The following is a 23,656-nucleotide window of genomic DNA, read 5'->3' as shown; positions in this document are numbered from 1 at the left end:
ACAATTAGCTCTACAAATCTATATTAAAATAAGTGGCTGTATTGGTTGTGCAGTTAGAGATGAAATTTTCTTGTATCTCCAAAAAGCCTATGTTCAGTTAGTATGAATCACTTTTTGTCTGCCTGGCCCTCTTTTTCTCAAAGTTTGCTGCTCCCTTTCTTTTCCTCTGGGATGATTTACTTAGGTTCCATATTGTTGGTGGTGTTGATTAGAATTTGATGCCTGCTGGAAACTTACTTAGATCTTTCCCCTAATGCATTTGTGTGGGCATAGATAAACTGCTTTGGGAGATTGACCTGATGAATAGCAATGTGAGGCATAAGGTTTCTCTTGTTCAAACAGATTAATTCATGTGTGGTTCACAGCAAAGCAAAACGAAATGTTTATGCTAGCAAAATTCAAGGAGCACCGCATACAGTGGAATAAATTGCGGAGGAGCATCAAGGGGGAAGGAATTTAGCAGCTTTTATTATAAGGCAGAGCTACTGAAAAGTTTCTTCTGGAGATGTGCTCTTCACTAAACTGGAGAGAGCCAGAATTTTGCCTCCGTATTTTCTTTTGAAGGCTGTAATTTTGCCAGACTGGCAAGATAGACACCAGCCTTGTTTTGTTGAGGTTTTTTTACCTCTTGTTTGTAGTTCAAAAGCTGAAGTGTTGGAAAATGTTGCAAGAATGAAATTTTTTTTTAAAAATTAAATCAAGTGGTACCTCATACAGTGCTTTAAAATACATCACTTTTATCACTTTTATGTTTTCAGCAAATGGAAGTATGAAGGTTTCTCGGAATGTAATTAGCAGTAAATCTCCCCTTAACTGCACTGGGTGAAATGGAAAGGAAAATGTAATTAGAGAGTGGCAGGGATTCTTCGTTTTCTTCACTTTGCTTGCTTTTATTTCTAGAAAGCAAAGCTTGAAATGATACCTTCTTCAAATGTGAAGATTTGTTATCAACAATAAAAGTAAAGGGTTACTTTTTAAACAGGTTTCCAGCATGAGGTTTTATCTTGTTTAGTAGGATGGTGTTTGTTTGGAGGGGAATGGTTGTAGATTGCAACCATTCCTAGTCCTCTCTTCTGAATTTCTATTTCATATACAAAGGGATACACAAGTTTCTAAGGGTTTCATATGATTGTTGCATTTTTTTGCGAGCTTACTAGTTTAAATATCTGCATTTCACTAGGTACTGAGACCTCCACTAATCTGCATCAAAAGCTGTATTATCACGTATTAGGAACTAACCAGTCAGATGATATCCTGTGTGCTGAATTTCCTGATGAACCAAAATGGATGGGTGGAGCTGAGGTATGGTAAATGTCCTGCACCTTACCAGTATCATATTCTGTTTTTCAGATTCTAACAAGTGAAAGTGAGTATTAATTTGAAAATATTTTGTTAAAAGAACACTTTTTATTAGTGTTGTAGAGTTGACAATTGAACTAAGAATCATTGATTTAGAATTTCTGAAAATAAGACTGCCTAATTTACTTCAAATCACTCCTCCAGCCTGCAATGACACAATCATATACCCTTTTTCTTCACTGAGGTCATTCTGCCTGACACAAATTTCAAGACAGAGAAGATAATTTGATGGACAGTGTGTCACTGTTCTTGTTTATTCTTGGTCAGTGTTTAGCCCCAGCTTGTACTTCCTGCACAAAAAGCTTATTCTAATATCCATTGTCTGGATATTCCCTGCCTTATATTTTTTTGATTATATTTAATTTTGCAATGTCTTCCCTGAAAAAATAAATATATCTGTCCTTCTTAATTGAGGAATGGAGATATACAAGTCAAAATCTGTTAATAATCTGTGTACATTTGGAGAACTCCAAATTTCCCTATAAGTTTTATCAGCACACATATGGTACAGACTGTGTTGTTGGAAATGGAATTTATTTCCTTAGCTTATTTTGTTGAACTACTGCTTTATAGTGCAAAATCCCAGTAACCCTTTTGCAATTAATGTGTTTTATTCCCCATATTAGATTTGGCAATGTGCAGTTGAGTGCCCTTATTTGAAGTGCTGCTGGAATGTAGTGATGGTCATTCTATTTATCAGGGAACTGATGTTTTCCCTGTGGATGAATACTTTTAATACTCTGTACTCTCCTGCCTACCGTGTTTGATCAGTACTTTTTGTTTCTATGTTGGTCTCTTTTTTGTCTGACACTTTTGATGAATATGAAGTGGTTTTAGCCTGGTTTGGGGTACTCAGTTCCTACAAGTACTTTTCTCTGCAAGAACCTCTTTCGGAAAATGTGATCATCAGTTTGTGTGACTTCCAAACACATTTACCCATGAAAATGTTAGAGCTGTCTTTACTGTAGGCTGACAGAAAACAAAGGTACTTTTAACGGTCAGAGAAAAATATTCTGCAATTTAAAAAAAAACCAAACAACAAAACCCAAACCAAAACAGTGTAGTTGCAAAATGTGGTTTTGTCCTTGTGCAATGGATTAAAAATCTTCTTTGCAGGCCATTTCAATAAGTTTTCTGGCCAGCTTTTTCTAAGTGTTTAGAAAGTGGAAGACCACAAAGTAGTGGGGGAAAAATTAAAATATCATTAGTCCAAATCAAGTTACATGGCTGTTTGGTGCTATCCTGAATATACTTCCTTGGTGCTAAGATGCTGCTATAGGTTTTAAAATACAACTTTGCACAGCACAACATGTTATAAAATGCATGTTTTCATGTGTTTTTGTCAGATAAATTAAAAAATGTTTTTATTTTACCAACTTTACTAGTCCCGCTAGCTAGAGACATTATGTTTTACATAAGCTTCCATGAAAACAGTTGATTTGTAGTGTAGGTGTTCTAGTACCAAACCTTTCTCCATGGTGGAGGGAGAGTTGAATTTTCATACCTAGGTTTGAACAGAATTTGCAGGTCTTGCAACCAAGGTCAAGGAAGAGAAATACCTCACTTGCAAGTGAAAAGCACCTGACAAGAAAATTCTTCAGAGACTGCAGAATTAATAATGTTGCCATGATATTTCAGAAAATATAATCTCAAGTCTGCTGTAGGGAGTCAGAGTGGTGTGTATTCTCAGTGGAGATAGGAAACTAGCTCATTCATAAGGACAAAACAGGGTTGTATAAAATTTTGTCAGCTTAATATATTTATAAGACAGTATCCAAGCAAATAGCTTCAGGGTGCTTTTCCTTATTATACATTCAACACCAACCCCAAGTATGCTTGATTTAAACAAAATCTGTGGTGCTGAAAATGGTGTTGGCAGAAAAATACAGATGCATTTCCAGCTCTTCACTTGAATGGATTGTTTCTGAGGGAAAAATTCTGGTTTTTTTAGTCAGATATGTAAGTTTTGGAAAAATAATCTTTTCATTAGTCTAGAAAAAGCATAAGCATTTCTGGGACAGTGGTGAAAAGCAGGGATGGAATTTAATTTAATAACAGCCCAGCAGAGGGCAGTCTGGTATGAAGATTTTTAAAACCTTGGCAATGTCATAGGTATTCTGGGAAAACAGGAGCTTCCCATGCTTTTCTGTTTAAGTGGCATTTTCTTGCCTTTTCTCCAGATTGACTGAACATATCTCTCTTTCACAGACAGACTGTTATTCTCAAAGTTAAACAATAAGTTATATAACAGTCTCTTACAGTTGGTAGTGCAAGAAGTCCCTGTGGTACCAGCAGGAAAGTAAACAGAACAGAAAGGAGTGGGTGAGAGGAACCCTCCTATCCCAATTCTGCCAGCAGTGAAACAAGTACAATTTTTCATGTTTTCTAACAAACACTGTCTACTGTCTCTGAATTGACAATTATTTTTTTTTAATTCTTCATTTTATATTTAGAGCTGTCATTTAACATCAGTGGTTCTGAAACAGGGAGATTATCTTGCACATGAAATTCAGAGCACAGAGGAGCAGGCTGTGCCAGATGTGTGCTGGCTATAGTGGTTTCACTGCAGCAACACAGAAGCATCCACTGGGGAAGAGTGAGCAGCATGGAGGGCTGAAAACATTGCCAGTTCACTCAAGTGAGACACACTGCTGGGTAAAACAGGGCTCTGAGAATTTTTCTAAAGCCTTACACTGTCTTAGTCAAGGATGAATCTTGAATAGAAGACTAGTATGAATGTCTTCCTACAGCCCTGGCAGCAGGCCCTGAGAATTTTACTCATAAGAAGGAGGCAGGTAATTGTGGCTGCACATGGGACTATGGGAGCTGATAATTTCTTACATAGCCAGGTTCCAGATGCTTTGGTGCTTTCATTGCTCAAAAGCAAGCTGAGAGCCACAGTAAAATGTGTTTGATGTTTGTCACCCCAAAAGGCTGCTGATTTTGTTCTGTGCTAGACTTAGGAAAGAGAATGCATGTAAATATGTGTGTGCATATTGCTGTGATGATCTAGGGTCAAAATCCCTGTTCTCTGGCTTTGGTGTGGCTCCTTCAACTCCAAAGCTGACAGAGGCTCAAAATATGGTCAGAACAGAAGTTTTTGTTATACCAGCACATTGTATCTAAAACCCAAGAATAAAAACCCAGCTGGAATAAGAGATTGGAATTAATGCCCGGAGCAAGTTTTCTAACCTGGGGAGTGGGTGGACAGACCACATCAGAATGTTTGCATATAACCCTGTCCATGTCCTGCATAAAGTGTCAGGCCTGTGCCTCAGAATGTAGGAAGGAGATTCTGTTGGACCTCATCCTGAACTTTTGCATTCCTGTGATCACCCATCGTTAGGGCTTCTGAAATGTGATTGATTCTGAAACTGGTACTCTGCAAAAGAAAACAAAGCAGCGCCTTTACAGCCTGAGAGTAGCAGCTTCAGGTGGCTTGGATTGTGCAGGCAGTCCCAGGAGGTTGCTGTGTGAGAGGGAGTTTGTGCCCCAGTCCTCAGCATCTTAAAAGACTGCAAGAACATAAAATGTGATAGGAGCTATTTTCAAGCTTCAGTGATTTTCTGGCACTGCTGCAAAGATAATATCAGAACATAGCTGTATGTTCCCTTCATTAAAAAAACAACAAACCAGTGCAACACCCCACAACCCCCATAAAAACCCCACAAAACCCACAACTCTTTACAAAAGAGTTTCCTGTTCTAGGAAAGAAAATAGCTTTGATTTTTCTAATAAATGTGAGATAATAAAAGTGGAATTTGAAAGGCTGGGAGACTACTGTGGGAGTTCTTTGTCATCCTGCAGGCAGATCTTTGCAGCACAGGCACATGTGCACATCTGTAGAACACTTGAGGCTGTTCAGACAGTGTAATTGCTCTTTACTTGCCAAATATTTTAGCAAATTTTACAGTAATTTTTTTTCTCTCTGTAGAAGCAACATGCTTTGTGGATTTTTGTGCTTAATATTTTCGTTTGTTCATCTGATAAAAATCTTTAAAATACTCATAAATAACAAAAGAGGTAATTTCTGCAACAAGTGAAAGTTTTCTTGTATGTAAATTCTTCTTAGTGGAGTCATATCCAGGGTCAGTGGTGTTATGCAAAAGTCTTCATGCAGCATATATCTAAAGTTGAGGAAGTAACTGCTGTCATTAATCTGCTTTATTATGGTGACTGGGTACATTCCTAAATAAGTATTTAAAAAAAAATCTGTTCAGTCTCTCTGGGTGGTTTTAAGCGGTTACATCCATAGCATATAGTGAAAATGGTAGCAGTGTTAAAATCCAGCTTATTCATGCAGTGAGTTTGTAGTTCCATGCATTGCACGGTTGCATCTTTATTGCCACACATCTTTCTTTTTCTGGATGATCTGATCTTTCATGACTGGATACATTACAGTTAGTAATTTGACCTTTTAGCTCTGTTGGAAAGCTTTGATTCTGTCTGTGATTTTTTTGAACTTTGCTTTTTTTTTTTTTTGTACATGATTCATTTGCTGTGCTTCATTGGAAATGCATTAGATAGCAGTGATGATTGCTCAGTTTCATATGCAAAGGGCACCAGTGCATGAGGAGTGGTAGTTTGTGAAATCACTGAAGATGCAGATCAGGTTGTAGATTACCATAGTGTTAATGCCTGCAGTTAAGAAGAGAGTTTGTCTTTTTCTCAACACAGGCATAGAATCTAATAATTGAATTTTGTTTATTTTTAGTTCCTTGTTATGCAGAAACAAATTATGCAGTGATTAGGTTTTTTCCGCCTTGATAATAAAAAAGGGCAAAGGTAGTAAAACTTTTAATTTATTATCTGTTAAGAAATGATGTGTATATGTAGTTGCCTTAATAGAATACAGCATACTCTAAGGACCCCTATTTGTGAACTGAATATAGAGAGCTCTTCCTTATCCTGAACTTGGCAACTGTGACTGTCCAGGTAGTGTTCACAGAACTTGCATTAATATTCACTGTTGGTATGCACATGACCTGAAAGTAGAGCACTCTAATATCTCTCATACTGACATTTTAGTTGAGTAATACATAAAGCCAGGAAGTCTAAAAACCCAACAGCTTTCTCATGTTCATTCTTTTTTGTTGTTGTTTGTTCAATTATGTATGAGTTTTTGGTCTGAAATCTGCTGCTAGACAAAATATTTCACTTTGTTTTTGCTGTGGATCCTCATAACCCTTTTGCAGTTCCTTATGTGGCTTGTAAAGTGAATTAGTTGTATTTTGTAACAAAGATGAGATTTGAGTGATTAGATTGTTTTTACTGATTAGACTTCATATAATTTTTTTTATTTTCTGTTCATTGATATATTGAAGTTACAGGTTCTTCTCTTAATGTTTGTCTTAGCAGTGGTTACTGTTCATCAAAATGGAGAGAACAGGTAGCATTGAAATCACTAGGCAGAAAAACAGCCCAGAGAAAACACTCCACTATAAACCAGAACTCTGCTATAAAGGAGAATTTAAAGGTTTTGATGCTTGAAAGACTAGATGAAATTGTACTTAGGAGTACAGCTATCTTAGTGATACTGTTGTGTTTGTTTGTGTGGTGTAATGATGGTCACAACAAATATTTAAGAAATAGTAGGTCTGACAAACTCAAAATTGCCAACCGACTGAATGACAGTAGTAGTGAAACTAAAGCTACATACTAACATCAGTTCTTTGAAATAATCCTTCCTTTACTGGTGCTGAGTTAGGGATTAGTGCTGTGTTATGCCAGTGAAATCATTGTTATGCTGAAGGTTTTCAAAAGCTCCAGTTGAAAGGCTACAGGATTTCTTCTGTCCTGTTTTGACAGATACTAAATGTTGTTTTAAGAGGTGCAATTGCTTTATAGCCAGCTTACCTTTTAGCAGTGGGTGTTCTTTGAAATTATAGTAATTATTTTAACGAGAGAAATGTGCACTGACTGGCATTCCAGATCACTCTCAGAAATTTTTGAGATGTTTCCTTTTCATCCTAAATGTGGGAAATCAGGTCTGACATTGCAGCTGTCCCCCTTATGCTGAACCATGAATGCACTCTGAGATTTGAGTGAGGTACTAGCGTGAAATTTCAGTTCATAAATTTGTGAGCCAAGAGCAGTGATTGCAGCTCAGCTTATGAAGATGATTTAGCAGTGTAAGAATAATTCAAATGGTAATTGGTAAATCCTCTTTCCTTTTGCTGTCCTGAAACCCTGACTCTTGTCTGTTTACAGTGTAGGGTCAGTGGCATTTGGGCTGTGATTACACATTCATCAGTGCTGCAATCTGAGCTGCCTTAAGCAATCTCTACCCCTGTTATTCATCTTTCCAGCTGTTTGGTGCTGTGTGTTAGCTTAGCCATTTGTGCAGCTGAACAGTGAACTGATCGAGATACTAATGTGGCAGAGGGACTTCTTTTATTCTTCTTTGGTTTTTATTGTGGATTGTTTAAGTATTTTTTCTTTTTCTTTCTCCTTCCCCTCCTGGATTCTTTGCTTTGCTTGTTTGGGTGTTTCTGGATTCTTTCTTCTTTTCTGGTTCTTGGAGGTTTAAATTTTTTTGTTGTTGTTGAACATGCCATTTTATCAGTTGAATCAGTTCCCTGAACTGGTGTGCTTCACAAATGGTGGATGCTTGTTCTGGCATGACATGGGGAATGAATTTACATGGACACAAGCAATGACAGCAGCAGGAAGAGTTAGAGGTGGAAACTGCATAAGGTGATGCTGCTGCCAAGATTGCTTATCAAACTGTAACTGCAGTGTAGATGTCTAAATCTGCAGTATAATACTGAACATTTTAGCATGCTGCAGTCAACCATCTTGTCCTGTTTCTGTCAAAATCCTTTGGGTTGTAGAACTCACTGGTATAAGAATAGCTTTAGTGATAGAGACACACTTAATTGGTATCCCACCAGCAAGATGCTTTGGGAGTTCTTACTTCAAATTAAACATAAACTGCTATCAACTCTTAACTAGTCCAGCTGGGAATATGGAAGGAAAAATTAGATGTACTCAGATTTGCTGTCATCAGAGATCCTGAATTGCCCTTGCAACAACATCAGAAATTTGCACATCTCTGTTCTTTCTTGGGTAAAGTTTCAGTCTTCTCTTAACTGTTTTAGTCACAGAATCAAGGAATAAATTTATGTGGGTTCTGAGTGTGACTAAAAGAGTTTTGTGTGTCATACTCTTGATTGTAACTGAAATCTGTATTTTTATATATAACTTAAAATTATTTGTTACTTTTTTTCAGTTGGTGAGGAAGTGAAGGGAACTTGGTGCTTTCACAAGTGTGGACAGATGCTTAAGCAGTATACTGCAATAATTTTCTTAATTAAAATTTACACCTGCAATTGTTGCTTACCTAAAACCACTGAAGATGTATCTTTCAAGAAAGATCACCTCATCTTGGTTTCCATTTTTGGATATACTTGTTTCTAGGTGCAGGGTGCCCTGTTAAAGATGTCTTTGCTGTTTCATGTAAGGGAGTGGTTTTTTGGCTACAGTACAAATCTTAGGTGTTCTTTCCTATTTGTCTTGTGAGCTTTTTGCTGTATGGACTTTTTTTGTGGTATAATTAGATCATAACAAAATGCCTGTAAAAATACGATTTGGAAACACTCATTTGGGGATTGTTTTTGTTTCAAGGAGTGTTTGATTGTTGGGGTTATTTTATTAACTTTCATACACTGAGATTTGTTTCTATTCTACTAGGTCCCTTTCTTGTGTCCTTAAGATTGTGGCTCTATTGGAATAGCAGTATAATTAAAACTTAATTATTTTGAAATTTATTTTGCACAACTCATTTTACAGATATTTTGCATAACAAATGTTACAAATATAAACTGAAATATATCTAAGAAGTAATTACAATATAAGAATTGTTTTGAAGCTGTGTATAGTGCTAAGTGGAAAATGTCCAGAACCCAGATTCGTATTTTGTGACTTTAAATTTCCATTAGATAAGATCATATAAGAATATGAACAGTAAACAGCCTTCTCTATCATCTCTGTTAATAAAACATCAAAATTTGGTGGTTGAGCTCAAAACAGCTCAATCAGGAGGAGGAGACACTAAGACTTCGTGTTACTTTCTGCCTTTTCTTGTTGGATTTGCACTTTCAAAAGCTTTGTCAAGAAATGTACTGTGTTGCAAAGCCTGAGTAGCAAGAAGGATTAATTGATGACTTTCTGTACTAGCAGACACCATTTCAAAAATTGTGTTGAGTGTGTACATGCATGTGCAAAAGCAAGCCAAGAGGCTTCATCAGATAATTTATAATGTGGTTATAGCTTGTAATGTTCTTTTAACAGCAGCACTAGATTTTTCTGCATGTGTGAACTTTTTCAAGTTGGAGTTTTCTTTTCCAGAGGGTGAATTGTCTTTGATTTTTCTGTAACTTCTTGCAGGTGTCGGATGATGGTCGATATGTGTTGCTCTCTATCAGGGAAGGCTGTGATCCAGTGAACAGACTGTGGTACTGTGATCTACAGAAGGAGTCTCAGGGTATATCAGGTATGTGTTGCTTTGTTAGCTTGCTTCCTTTTAAGGTAATATAAAATTTGAAATACTTTATGTTTGAATGAAAAAAAAATGTCTTGAAATGCATGTATTGCTTAACCACCTTTAACCACCTTAATGCAGAAATTAGACAAAATAAGCACTGCTAGCATTCCATTTTCTGTTATGTATCAGTAGATTAAAAACTCCATTCTTCATTCTGTAGTTCGTTTAAAAGGTCACAAGGAAAAGTTGATATAGTATAAGCAGCTGTACAGTGTATGTTCAGTTTCATTCTACACCACTAATACTTTTCCATGTTAAAACTTTTTTTCATATTTTAAAAATTTCACTTATCTCCCTTCAAGCACTGATAGCACTTTTTTACAAAAAGTGACTTAGAGATAGCATTTTTTTTCTATGTATAGTGCTAGGAAATAAAAATCCTCCAGTGTTATTTGGTAACACCATTGTTGTTACAGTGGGAGTAGAGTAGAAGTATCAGCTCATATTTCAAATGCGCTCTCCTGAAATGCTCCTTTCTTGCCTTCTAGTTGGAGTAGTCTTTGGCTTTTGTGTATTAAGCTTTGTAGCCACAATGGCATGAGCTGAAAGTATGGCAGTTTACACCATATGGCTGTTGGTAATTGTTGGCATAGTTAGCTTGTTTACTGATTGGTAGTTTTGTATTTCCAGACTGTTGGATTATTGAAAGGTATTTGTCGCGGCAGGCCATTTGTCTCGGTGCAGGGAAGTCTTGGGACCTTTTGAAGAGAGACGTTTATTGAAGAGAGCATCAAACTTTTATGCACAACAAGTAATAAGCTCATGCATATTCTGTAAGCTAGCAATCTATTGGTTATATACAGATATCAGCTTCTTCATCCCAAAGGAGTTACATCTGCTTTTTCTCATGTCTCTAGTCTCTCAACTACAGCACTTTGTTATGGTAACACAGTTATGCTCAAGGACAGTGTCCTTGCAGGTGCAGGACTTAGATTAGCTGGGTTCTTGTCACGTAGCTATTTCTCCACAGGTATTCCTCAATTTCTGTTTTGCATAGAACACAACTTAGCTTTTTTGATTCTTGCAGCTTCTCTCTTCAGAAACTTCAGAAACAGAATAAATACTGCAGTATCTCTTTGTTGAATATTGGATCTCAAGAAGCTTGTTCTCTTGTTTATTAACAGCATATATCAGGCTAAGGAGAGGACACTACTACTGACTTGTCAACAGCCAAACATCAGCCAAGGCTGCCAGCAACTTCCACATGCACAGCCAATTCTTTGTTATTTGTACATACCAGGTCAGGCAGGGCACCTTTCTTTCTCTGGCTTCATGATCACTTTGGGAACTCATCAAGGCCCTGTAGAATTCTAGATTGCTTGAGCCCTGGATTACACTGTCCTTCCACAAAGAAGGCATCACAGTGGCTAGAATTTTCACTCTAAGGAGTATGGCCTGTGAAATGAGTCATCTTCCAGTTGTCTGAAGAAGGCATCATCTACTTCTTCCTACTTAGGAAGTCCATAGCATGTGCTACTACATACAGTAGACTGCTACTATGTGCTCTATAGCACACAGTAGTATATACCACTACAGTAGTACCCATGCTGGTCTGCCTGTTAATCTTAACCTGTGAGCTACTTTCCATCTCCTGAACTGTCCCAAGGCAGAACTCCACAAACTCCAGCTGTTCTTTCACATAAAAGACAACTCACCTCCTCCCCTTGCCAAACTATCCTTACTGAACAACCTTTACCTATCCTTGGTAGCACAGCATTCCTGTGAGCTATCCCACTACGTCTCCATTTTCCCATTGAAGTCGTAGTCCAGAAACTATGGACTTCTAAGTCCTCCTGTTTGTTTCCATGTTGTGTGCATCACTGTAGAGGCAGTTCAGGCAGTGTGAAGGTCCGCCCAAAATGAACGGGTGACGAATGATTTTTGGGTGCAAAAATAACCAACACAGGCACAGGGGTTTTGCAGTAACAAATCAACAAGATGCAATTTATTGTGTGCTGATTCCTCAGTACAGGTTTGAGAGTTTTCTCCATGAGGCTGTTCTGCTGGCACTTCCTTCTTCATATGCCTATGCTTGGAGAAACTCCACTTCAGCTCTGTTTTGTGGATTGCTGTGTCTCTTTCACTCTTACCACCCAGGCCCTTGGCTTGCCTACCCCATGTACATCTTCCTTACTTGTCAAGGAATCACTTTCTCCTGTTTTTTCTGGTTTAAAGCTCTGCTTACTGGGTTATCTAACCTGCAAGGATCCCTTTGCCTTGCTTAATCTAGTGGACAACAGTGCAGCAATAGTTCTGAATGGGGAACCTAGAATTGATGCCAAATCATTGATTTTCCTCTTGGATGTGTATGGATAAATGTCTCCCGTTCCTTATTTACAGCCCACTTGCTGTAAATAAGAGCCTGCTTTCTGGAAATAAGAGATGCTTAATCCCACTTTGCTTTTGGAAGTGTTGGCTCCCAAATGCAATCAGTGGTAATGGAAAAACAGAAGTCCCAGTGGTCCAACCCTCACAAGAATGTGTGGAAGGTCAGCTGGCCAGGCAGATGTGAGACCATAAGCTTGTGGCATAAATTTAATCTTGTTATACCTTGAAGACTCACTCAAATCGACACCCTTATGGATTCCTGAGATGTGGAGAATGCTTTGGAAGAAATTTTTGTCATCTTACACTTGAGCCACTTTCAAAGTGGCTCTCCCCTGTGGATTCTCAGAGATATGAAAGTCAATGAAGATTTGTCTTCCAACTTTGATATTCATAATAGCACTCTCCTGTGTGAATTCTTGGATGACACTCTGTTTATGCTGAATCTTAATATAATTAAGTTAGAATGTCAAATGACTTTATACAAACCCATACACCACTAGGTTCTGCTGTTTCCAGTGTTCAGAGACTTGTGTCTCTTTGTTGCATACATGACTCTGTCTGTGTGTTGTACTCACTTAAGAGGACTTTTAGGATGCACCCTTCCTGTACATCTGTTTATTTGGATCATTATGGTGTTCATTTGTCATCACTGGAAGGTTGTGGTGACCTGAGATGATGAAGTTTCAGAACCCATCTGTGGATTAGAAGGAACAGTTATAAGCATAGCTACATTTCTGTAGAGCTCTTTAAACAACCTGGGTTTTATTCTGATTTTTCTCAGAAGTGCCATCTTTAAGTCATAGACCAGTTCATAGTGTGTTAGACAAGTATGCTCTCAGAGTTGAAATAAAGTCTGACAGGGAAGAGTGTTCAATAAATGGGGAAATGCATTGTAATATTGTAGGCAAGTAATATTGGCTGATAGGGGGGTGTATGATTTAAAGGACCCATAGGTTGGACAAGTGGAGTAGTTCTGTTAGGTTTTAAATTTGTAAACCCATCTCCTTGAATGAGCTATCGGGTATGTAATAATAAGTCTAAGTTAGTCTAAGCCACATGTTCATCCAACAGCTGTTACATCACTGACTGCTTTGAGATCCAAAGTGGATGAGATAATTAATGAATTTTCTAACCTTGTGCTGTAGTGAAGGACTCTGCTGCTTGCTGCCAAATTCTGTGTTGGAGATAAAGTGAGAATCACCTCCAGACTGTAGGTGTGATAAGATGATGGACTGAATGTACCTGTTTAGGCCATTAGCTGAGGCTCCTGCTCTCCTGTGCTCCCTCAGGATGATTCAGTCCATGTGAAATACAAGTATCTCTCTGGACAGATTTGGGCCCCTGTACTGATTGCAAAAAGTGGCTTGTAGCTCACATGCTTCCAAGATTAAAGGGAGAAAAGGAGAAGAGAAATACCTCAAAACTGAAAGCAACTTGAAAAAATTAAAGCAGGAAATCTGAAAAAAAGTATGAAGTTGAGGGGAGATAGAAAATGAACTGATTAATACACAGATGTTTGTGAAGAAGCTGTCAGAAAAAAAGAGAACTAGTTTCAGGACTGTCTGAGTGAATACCGGTTATTTCAGAAATTGTACTGACTGGCAAAGGGGAAAGAGAGAAGCTGAAAAATGAAAGAAAATGGATGATATTATAGGTAGTGTAGGATCTAGCAGATAACACATCTGATATAGATGCTCTTTTAAGGATAGAGTGATTTTACAGTGAAGCTTCAATTTAGTAACCATAAAGAAGTAGTGAAATAATATTGGAGAGGCTCTGCTTAATTCAGTCAAAATGCTTTTGCATCCTGGAGATGGTTCTTCAGCAACCAAGGTGCAAATAAGTCTGATTTTGCAACTGAAAGCTGGAAATGACCATTGAATTCTTAGTTACTTTTGTTTTTAACACCTTATTGAAGTGATATTGACTAAACTGCTTCCTGAATTGTTAAAATTAATTGACCAAGGAAAATTTCTATTAAGAGAGAGGACTATGGTTTTGTAATGAAGGGGAAAAAAGTAACAGAGTCAGTAATCAAAGGAAAGGACCTAATATATGGAATGTACCTCAGAACTGAAAGGACACAACTGGTATTACAAACAATCTTGTAGCAATTTTGCACTTAGGTGGTTCTGTCCCCCTCTTCTTTTTTATCCTTCCCTCTGTAATAGACCTCTTATAGCCGTGTTCCTTATATTACTTACACTGTTTGGACTTGTCCTTGAAAATCCCACAGAGGCTGGTTATAGAAGTGTCCTTTATACTGTTTAATTTCTATGAGATACATCAGAATTTAAGTCTTGTTTGAGCAGCAGGTCAAGATAAATGCACATGTATGTATTTATGGACTAAAGCCACACAATGCTCATAGAAGCTGCTGTGCTCAATGTACTGACTCTGTCACTCTGCAGCAGCATCCTGGCTGTAGCAGCAAGGATGAATAGGCAGACCTGACTTCCCTTGTCTGGATGGAGCAAAAGAAAGGTTAGGACATCCCTCAACTATGAAGTAATCACAATAACAAACTATTCCTGTATAGGTATTTTATAGGCTAGTTACCTGGTACTAGCTCTTCTTGTACTGGATAGCAATATTGTGGTTTCTAGGTTGAGGCTCTTGGATTCAGTGAATGCCATTTGTGTTTCCATGAAGTGATTGATAGTTTGGATCCTTTTGGTAGTATGATGTACAGCTTATTTAGAAACAATGATTGTTTTTTATAGTTTTCTCATTTCACTGAGACTGAAGAAAAAGATTTTGAAAACTTCATGCAATCTGGCAATATTGCACTGGATATATTGAGGTCAGGATGTGGCAGATTTCATATGATCAAATAAAAATTTAAGTCTTCTCTTTCATCTATAGACTTTATTGATAGAGTTTTTAATTATTTTCATTTTTGGGGACTTGTTTGATTTAGCTGAACTAGTCTACTTCTGCACACAGCTGGACATGAAATTATATGCTCATTAAATATTTCAAGTCTGGTGTCAACAACTTTCTCATACTTCTGAGTTTATTTGAATTGTAAGGTCATAGTTTAGAATGAGTAAATGTGCTCTACTTAAGGATTGTTAGAATTAAGGTTGGCTAGCTGATTTGTGGGCTTTGCTTCTAACTTACTGTAGGTAAGAGATGTGGCACAATTTTTAAAAAATATTTCTACCCATATGTTAGGAGACCTTCTTGCTCAGAATAAAGTTCATTTTGTCCGTTTGAGTGACAAAAAGAGGTCTTTTCCCTCAAAGAGCACAGTAGCTGGTTGAATTATTTTGCTTAAATTTGCAGGGTAGAGTGGGGAAGCAGAGTGAAAAGGGGGGTATCCATCTTGGCAAAAGAAATAAGAAACAGGAGTGAAAATTAAACAGTATGTCTCATGTGTGGAAATAAAAAATGGTTAATAAATATCTGCCTGATAGAACTTGGAATATGACTGTGAATTCAGGGGTGAGTCAGCTACTGTGGGAATCATCAAGCAACACAACAGAACCCATAACAAGCTTGCAGGAGCTCAGATATTTCTTTCCCCAGTAGATGAAAGGAATATGTATTCTTCCATTTTTACTCTTATTTATATATGGCATGTTTTTATAGCAAGAAAATATTTCCTTTTTAAATTTCAAATTAAACTCAACAGTTTGTGGTTGTTTTGAAAATCTTAATCCAACCAGATAAGCTCATTCAGTTGAAAAAAAAAAAGCTGTAAAACCCTTTTTTGCCTTCTTAAATTGTGAACTACTTCTATATTTATGCTCAATTACATGCCTGTTCCATTTTTGCTGTCTGTCTAGACAATACAAATAAAAAAGTAAATTTGCACCTTTTCAATCTGAGACACTAAAAGGAATGATCCAGGTTGTTCTACAAGAATCATCAAGAAATGGAACAGAATGATTTTGCTAACAAACTGAAGTAAATTGCTTTGAGGAAGGGGAAACCTCTGGTTTATCTTTCTCACAATTTATCTTTTTATAAAACATGGTTTGTCCATTATTTGCCACTTAATTATTGCTTTAGTAATCTTTGAGTTAATGCATTTCATTACCTTCCTGCACAGCATAAGCTGTTGCTTCTTTTTGCATATTTTAAATAATAAGTGAGATGATAATGATGTCATCAAAGACTCTCTGGAAGAGAGAACATTGTATTAGTTCTGTTGTACTGAAGGAAGTTGTGTCCTGTGCATTCATAGGTTGTTCATGTGTTTCTCAGGCTGAGTCAACAGATGTTAACTTGTCCTGTGTTGAGTGGGAAATCATCTTGGTCTCTGAATGGAGATCACATCTCATAAATGAGAGTAGACTATTTCTAAATGTTCAGGAGACTTAAAAGGATTTAACTTGTCTATTTCTGAAAATTTAGGTGCATCAATAATCTTCCCCGTTTACTGTGTCATGATATTTTTGTCAACAGCTGTAGATTAATCAAATTGGCTGTGCAGTCTCCTGTGATATTCCTTGTCAGATTGTTTTCCTCAGAAAATAATCTACACAGCAGTGTTTCTGTTTCTTTCCAAGAATGGTACAGGAAGCGTCTGAGCATCTTTTCTGCCTCCCAGATTAGCTAAAATGTTCTTCATGCTTTCCTTCCCCCCTTCACAGGGTTTCTACTGTGTACAGACTGAGTCATTTTCCTCTTCAAATGTTCAGGTTTTTAAGGAGGCCATTGTGAGTTACTTGTGCCAAGAATGCTCCTTTTTAGAATAGAAAATCACTGTGCTAAGTAAGTTATGACAAATATGGAATAGCTTCATTTTAATGGAGATTTTAAATTAGTCTGAAAAGATAAGAGATTTGGGGAGATACTGTTTCCCTTCCTTCCCTCCTATCATAGGAGTTTTGTGAAACCCACCAGATTAACCCAGTTCACGGCAGTTTTTGTGACAAAGCTCTTTGAGTTAGAAATGACCAGGTTTACCAATTAGAAGTTTATGTTTACAGCTAACTTAACCAAACACATCTTTAAAAAGATTTATATCTCATATTAGTATTTTACAAATACTCTCTTTCTCAAGACCTGAGGTCATAGTTCACAGTATTGTGGCAAGGCAGTGCTGTGGGAAGACCCTCTGGGAGCAGACAGCTGGCTGCCCTTTAAGCTTTTGGGGTAACTCCCTTGCTCCACTCTGTTTCAAGTAACTGTGGACATGGATAACTCTTCCCTTTGTGCTTTGTTCTTCCTCTTAGTTCCTTGTGGGGTGAGGTTTAGAAAGATCAGGGACAAAGTTATGGGATTCTTGTCTGGATTTGACCACTGTGTCAGCCAGCTGATAAGGTTTAATTTTGCCTTATGAATCAGTAGCAGGAGTGCAGTGCCTGCTGGCTCAGGAGGGACAGCCCTGTGGGTTCATGACCAGAGGGTTATTCCCTCATTCAGGACTCCAGATTTCCCTGCTTATCTTGCTAAGCTGCTCGTAGGCTTTTCAACTCTTGGCTCCTGTAACAAACATTTAAAAGTGATCTAATGCTAAGTATTTCTTTAAAAACCACATATTTACCCAGTAGCTGAGCACTGTAAGGCACAGTTTTTGGTAGCTGTTTTATCAAACTTGGCTTCCACAAGACAGACAGCACTCCGGTTTGCTTGTTTGTTGAACCAGTCAAACAAGAAAACGTCTTTCATTAATCACTTTGCTTAACTGTTCTTGGTATACCTGAAAAGGACTCATAGTAGCCAAACAGCTGGATACACAGTAATCAAGCAATTATTTATTAGCAAACCTTGTTGTACACCTTACTAAAAAACAAAACAAACCAGAAACCAAAAAACCCAACCAACCAAAAAAAAACACCAAACAAACCACAGAAATAGTGCAGTTTTTTATGTAGCATGTCTCTTCATGCTTCTGTGCCTGGTAATAATTCTGTTTTTCCTTTTTCTTGAGAAATGAGATTGTTTGTTTCTTTTTCATTAGATTGTCAGCCTTGACTGTTTACTCTTTTGAATATGTTATTTGGTGCTGTGAAGAAGGAATTTAGCACCAATCTGTTGATGTGCAACAAGAAATAAATGAAAGCTGTTTAATCACCCTTGGCTATGAAGATAGACCAGCATGACATGGTCTATTGGTCTTGTTGAAGTTGTCCTTAGTATTGACCTTTTTCTTTATTTTGTATTGTGGTAGCAGCTGGGAAGCCTAATGAAAAATATTGGGATCCTCTTGTGAACACTATAGAACTGTTTGTGAGTTACTGACTCAGAGCTCTGGGCAGAGCCCCACTTTGCTCTTCCTAAGGGACCTGAAGCATGAGAGCAGAGGGGAAAAAAGAAGGGATATAAACCAGCATGGGGAGCAGAAGAGGTGGCTCTTCTTATAGTCTTTGGCTGTGTAGAAACACAGACTTAATGAAAAGATGCAGTGATTTCTGGAATGCAAAAAGCTGAGAGGTTTGGCTAATTGGAAAGCACACCTGAGTTGTTGGATTGGAAAGGAAGCTAAACACAGATTTGTTTTAAATAGGAGGTACAGGAGCTTTCTGGAGAGAGAACAGTGATAGGGGCTCTTGTGCTTGGGTACTGGGCTGCTTGGAGGTTGGTGGTTTGTGTCTGGTGGGAACAGTGTGAGGTGATGGGAGGACACATGCACAGGAATAGGAGCTAGTGGAAAATACTTGAGAACCACTGGCTTGAAAAGATGTGATAAAAATGGAGCAAACACAGAAGTTCACAGCTTAGTCATTTTTCAGCTGGAATTGCTTAGTCATTGTCAGCTGGAATTGCTTTGTGTTAGACTGGCAGGGAAGGGTTGCAAGAAAGAATTTAGGAGCAAGGCTGTCAGTCAGAATTTTTTAAAATTTTCTTTCTGTGTTTAGAATGTTGGGGTTTTTTTCCCCCACACTAAAAAAGCATATATATGACTTGAGGGCAGGTGGAAAAAGTTAATGTTTGTCCACTTCAGTGTTGAAAATAGGATTGTTTGGCCTTTTGTATTTTAGTTTAGTCTTGCAATCTATCAGACTCTCTTAATAAATAAATAAGCAATGAACAGTGCTATATACAGTAACATCAAAGGGATGAGTCAGTGTGTGCTGTGTAGCCTGAAATAGTGGGTCAAAACCTTTGTAATGAACATGAGCAAGAGACAGTGAGGTGACAGTAGACATCAGCTATAAAGTGGAATGTGGTGAGAGAGAATATACTCTTCCATGTCTTGAAAAACTTTTCTATGATTGAAGTAATTAAAAAAAAATCAAAAATTAATATCAAAACAAGGCTCTTGTGTCCTAACAAATGGGGAGAAAAAAAATTAGTTGTCTTGAAAAATATGTGGAAGGATCAACAATAGAGTGTTTAAGAAAAATGTTTCATATCCCTTAAATGTCAATTTCAGTTTTGCTTTCACTGTATTTTTTTATTTATTATGCATAAATAGAAGTATAAATACATACTTTGTCTGTATTTATTTTTGGAGGGAAATTATTAGCAGTAAAAATAAATAAAATTAGTGACAAAAAAAGCACTACGGGGTGTCATCTATTTGAATTTCTGTAAGACCTTTGATGTGATCTCCTACAATATCTCTCTAAATTGGAAAGATAGGAATTTGATGGATGGATTTTTGGGTGGATGAGGTATTTGTGGATGATCACATCCCAAGGGTCCACAGCTCAGTGTCCCAATGGTCAGGGGTGAGGAGTGTCTATAGGTACTCAGGGGTCCCAGAGTGGGAGCAGTGCTGAATAGGCAATGGGATTGAGGGCACCTTCAGCCAGCCTGCAGACATCCCCAAGCTGAGTGGTGCTTTATTCCTGAAGGACAGGAAGGACAGGATACCATACAGAATACCATGCAGATGGACCTGGACAAGCTCAAGGAATGGACCCATGGGCCCCTCATGAAGTTCCATAGGGCCAAGTGCAAGGTGCTGCACCTGTGCTGGGGTAACCACCTTTATCAATGCACGCTGCAGGATGAAGGGATTGAGGGCAGCCCTGCTGGGTCTGAGAAGGACTTGGTATTGGTGGATGAGAGGCTGGACATGACCCAGCAATGTGCACTCCCAGCCCAGATAGCCAGTTGTGTGCTAGGCTGCATCCAAAGCAGCATGGGCAGCAGGGTGAGGGAGGGAATTCTGTGCCTCTGTCATTCTCCCATCTGGAACACTGCATCCAGCTCTGGGCACCCCAGCCCAGAGAGGACATTGACCTGTTGGAGTGGGCCCAGAGGAGGACCATGATGAAGAGCAGAAGACTGGAGCACCTCTCCTATGAGGAAAGGCTGAAAGAGCTGTGGTTGTTCAGCCTGGAGAAGAGAAGGCTTCAGGGAAACATTGCTGCTGCCTCACAACTTCAAGGGAGTCTGTAAGAAGGGTGGGGACAAACTTTTAGCAGGGCTTGTTCCCATACAAAAAACAGTAATGGCTTTAAACTTTAAAGAGGGTAGATTTAGGTTAGACAAAAGAAAGGAGATTTTTACAAGAAATATGTTAAAACATTTGAACAGGTTGCCACATCACAAAGAGGTGATGGATATCCCATTCCTGAAAACATTTAAATTCAGGTGGGATGGGGCTTTGAGCAACTGGATCTAGTTGAAAATGTCTCTGCTCATTGCACAGGGATTGGCATAGATGACCTTCAAAGGGCCTTTCAAATGCAAACTATTCTGTGAAATTAAATAGCTTGCTGTTAATTTGAGCAAGGACATCTTCATGCTGCTACTCTCTGACTGGACATTACATTTATAAATCACTGAATGTTGAGGGGTTGGAATGGACCTTAAAGATCATCCAGTCCCAACCTGCCTACCTGCCATGGGCAGGGGCATCTCCCTTTAGACCAGGTTACTCAAAGCCTTATTCAGACTGGCTTTGAACACCACCAGGGTAAATAGTATTCATAATGAAGTTATTTTTTAGATGAGGTATTTGTGCCTTCATCTGTTTGTATTAGAGAAAGTGTAGTGTGAGGGAGAGAGATTAGCTTTGATGCCTGCTTTTCAGTTGCTATGTTCTGCTGTCTGAGGGCATGAGCTATAACTCTCTCAAAATGAATCATCTATATTCTCTTCTCCTGTCTTTTGAGTGATTATCCCAGTGGAAGTAAAATTGGAGCCTTGAAAGTGATTGAGAAATGTCTGTTCATAAAAGTGCTTGATTTCTTTCTTCTGGATGAATCTTTGAATATATCTTGACACGTCTGAACTTTTTAACTCAAAGGAATGAAGATTGCTTCCTTCTATTTATTTATATTTTAGATGGCAAATACATTATCTTTCCATGATCATTGAGTAGCTGTCATCCATCATCTGCAAGATGAGTTGTACCCTCTCAATACAAATACAAAAGTTGCATTCCTTTAAGAACATCTTAATATCTCCTTTACAGTATTTCCTATTTCCTCCCTCAGATGTTTATAGGTGAAGTCAGGTCCCAAGACATAGAGAGATCTTGCTTTTAAAGAAAGTCCAAATTGTTTGAAAATATCTCTGGCCTTTGGAGATCAGAGTGAGACAATTAAATATTTGTGTCTTTGAAGAAAAAAGAGGGAAAAACCCCTGAGTTCTTTTCCCTAGCTGCCTCGCTCAGAGCACGGGCTTGGGAGCAAGCTGAGTATTGCATGATTCAAGAAGAAATTGCATTTTGATGTGGAAGTAGATGTCTGAGTAAGGACTCTGCCATTCAGTTCCCAGAATATGTAATGAACATGCCACAGGGGCCTTGAAATAGTTTCTTCCAATCTGATGTATGCTGTACACCCTGAGATTATCTGTCTTCTATTGAATGTAAAAGAAGTAATCCACTACTGTGGATTAGTACTGTGAAACACTGTAAAAGGCTGCCTAGAGAGGTGGATGCCCCATCCTTGGAGGTATTCAAATCTGGGTTGGACAGGGCTTTAAGCACCTGATCTAGTGGAACATGACCCTATCCCCATGGCAGGGTGGTTGGAACCAGATGGCTTTTAAGATTCCTTCCAACCCAAATCATTTTGTGATTCTTTGAAAATCTGGGAGTTAAAAAATCATGATCTTTCTGTAGGTAGAAATTTATTTATTTAATGTGTGTGCTGTAATAAAATGTGGCATCATTCTTTGGGTTAGAAAACCTGTCCTGTTATGAGCCAAGCCTCCTGGTTCACTTCCTGAGCTTTCTCAACACTGCCCCATTTGTAGAAAAGTTGTCTTGCAAAAAATGACAAGACACAATGGAATTTATGGAGGTGAGCATTTATATGTTCACCTGATAATTTTGACTGTTAGAGCACATGAAAAAAGCCAAATGCAAATGTTTGCCTTTTGTAAACTTTTTTCCCCAGTGTCAGATAACCCTAACATTAAACCCTGTCCTCCAGTAGGCACAGGCAAGAGGTTATTTGCCATTAATTGATTGTTTAGCCTTTCCATGAAAAATGAAATGTAGAAGTATCAAGTGAAGTGATTGACAGTGACTCTCAGCTACTCTGTCCTTTCTGTATAAAGAGGGTTGGTAACAAGACCTTGTGACAATTCATGCTCTTACCAATTTGTTCAAATTAGCTTCTTCTGTAGTTGTTGTCATTCACAGACCACAGGGTTCATCACCCAGAGCTCTCAGCAGACTGTGCAATATTTTACTATGTTCGGGGGCCAGTACAAGACTCAGGGCTTATTCTGTGATGCTTGAAAAAATTTATCTGAAAAAATTTATCTTTTGATCTTCCATGGATCCAGGAACTTGGTTTAAAAATTCTGTCTGTAACACTGAATGTTGCTTTTGTTTTTTGCAGAAGCCTAGCTCTGTAGGATTATGATTTTCTATTGTGTGCCATGGCTTTATTGTCCACTTAATTCTACCTGCAGTTCCTATTGTAATGCAGTTATGTGATGATGAATTACTGATAGGTATAAAACATATAGGCAAAACCATCTGTATCTTTTCAGCAATGTATTTTAATAGAAGGACTGGCAGGGGAAAGGATTAGGGTATAGCAGCAGTACAGAAACTGTCATGCTTTTCTGTATGTAATAAATCTGTCTCATTGTGTGCTTATGTGGATTAAACTGAAGTCTTCAGCATTTCAGGTGTTAAGAATAGCCTTAGACTATCCAAATGCCACTTCCCAGTGACTCTTCTCAAAGGCACATGTTCTCAGAGGGCTTCTGGTTAAACCTGTGAATGCCTTATCAAAATCCAGTTCCTCAACTCTTTTCTCTCCTTTTTATGAAGAATGGACTGAATGTCTGTCTTTCACCTTGTTTTTCAAGTACTTTTTGAAGCCATAACTTACAGACATACTGTTCTTTTGTTACGGAGGGGCAAGGCCAGAGTGCTTGACATGGAGGCAGTGCCATTCTAGTGAGCTGTATGGGCCTGTCCCTTCCTTGTGTTGCCACTGGCATGACCTGGGGAGAAATGATGTCTGTCCCCATCACTTTTCAGCCATATTAGTGCCTGTGTTTGTCATCAGGTTGTTATTTCTAGCCCAAAAGAGAAGGCTAACCAAG

At 38.2% G+C, this 23,656-nt stretch overlaps 1 protein-coding gene across 1 annotated transcript in view; it reads left to right on the top strand.

Moving 5' to 3' along the window:
- The window catches only part of PREP (prolyl endopeptidase), an 84,871-nt gene that overhangs the window by 12,142 nt on the left and 49,073 nt on the right, over positions 1 to 23,656 (top strand). The window contains exons 6-7 of the mRNA XM_064709866.1: positions 1,181 to 1,302; positions 9,748 to 9,853. Of these exons, the coding sequence (XP_064565936.1) occupies positions 1,181 to 1,302; positions 9,748 to 9,853 (228 nt within the window). The remainder of the gene's footprint in view (positions 1 to 1,180; positions 1,303 to 9,747; positions 9,854 to 23,656) is intronic.

This window comes from Zonotrichia leucophrys, chromosome 3 (genome assembly GCF_028769735.1).
Source record: "Zonotrichia leucophrys gambelii isolate GWCS_2022_RI chromosome 3, RI_Zleu_2.0, whole genome shotgun sequence".
NCBI lineage: Eukaryota > Metazoa > Chordata > Aves > Passeriformes > Passerellidae > Zonotrichia > Zonotrichia leucophrys.
This window is presented reverse-complemented; position numbering and strand designations above follow the sequence as displayed.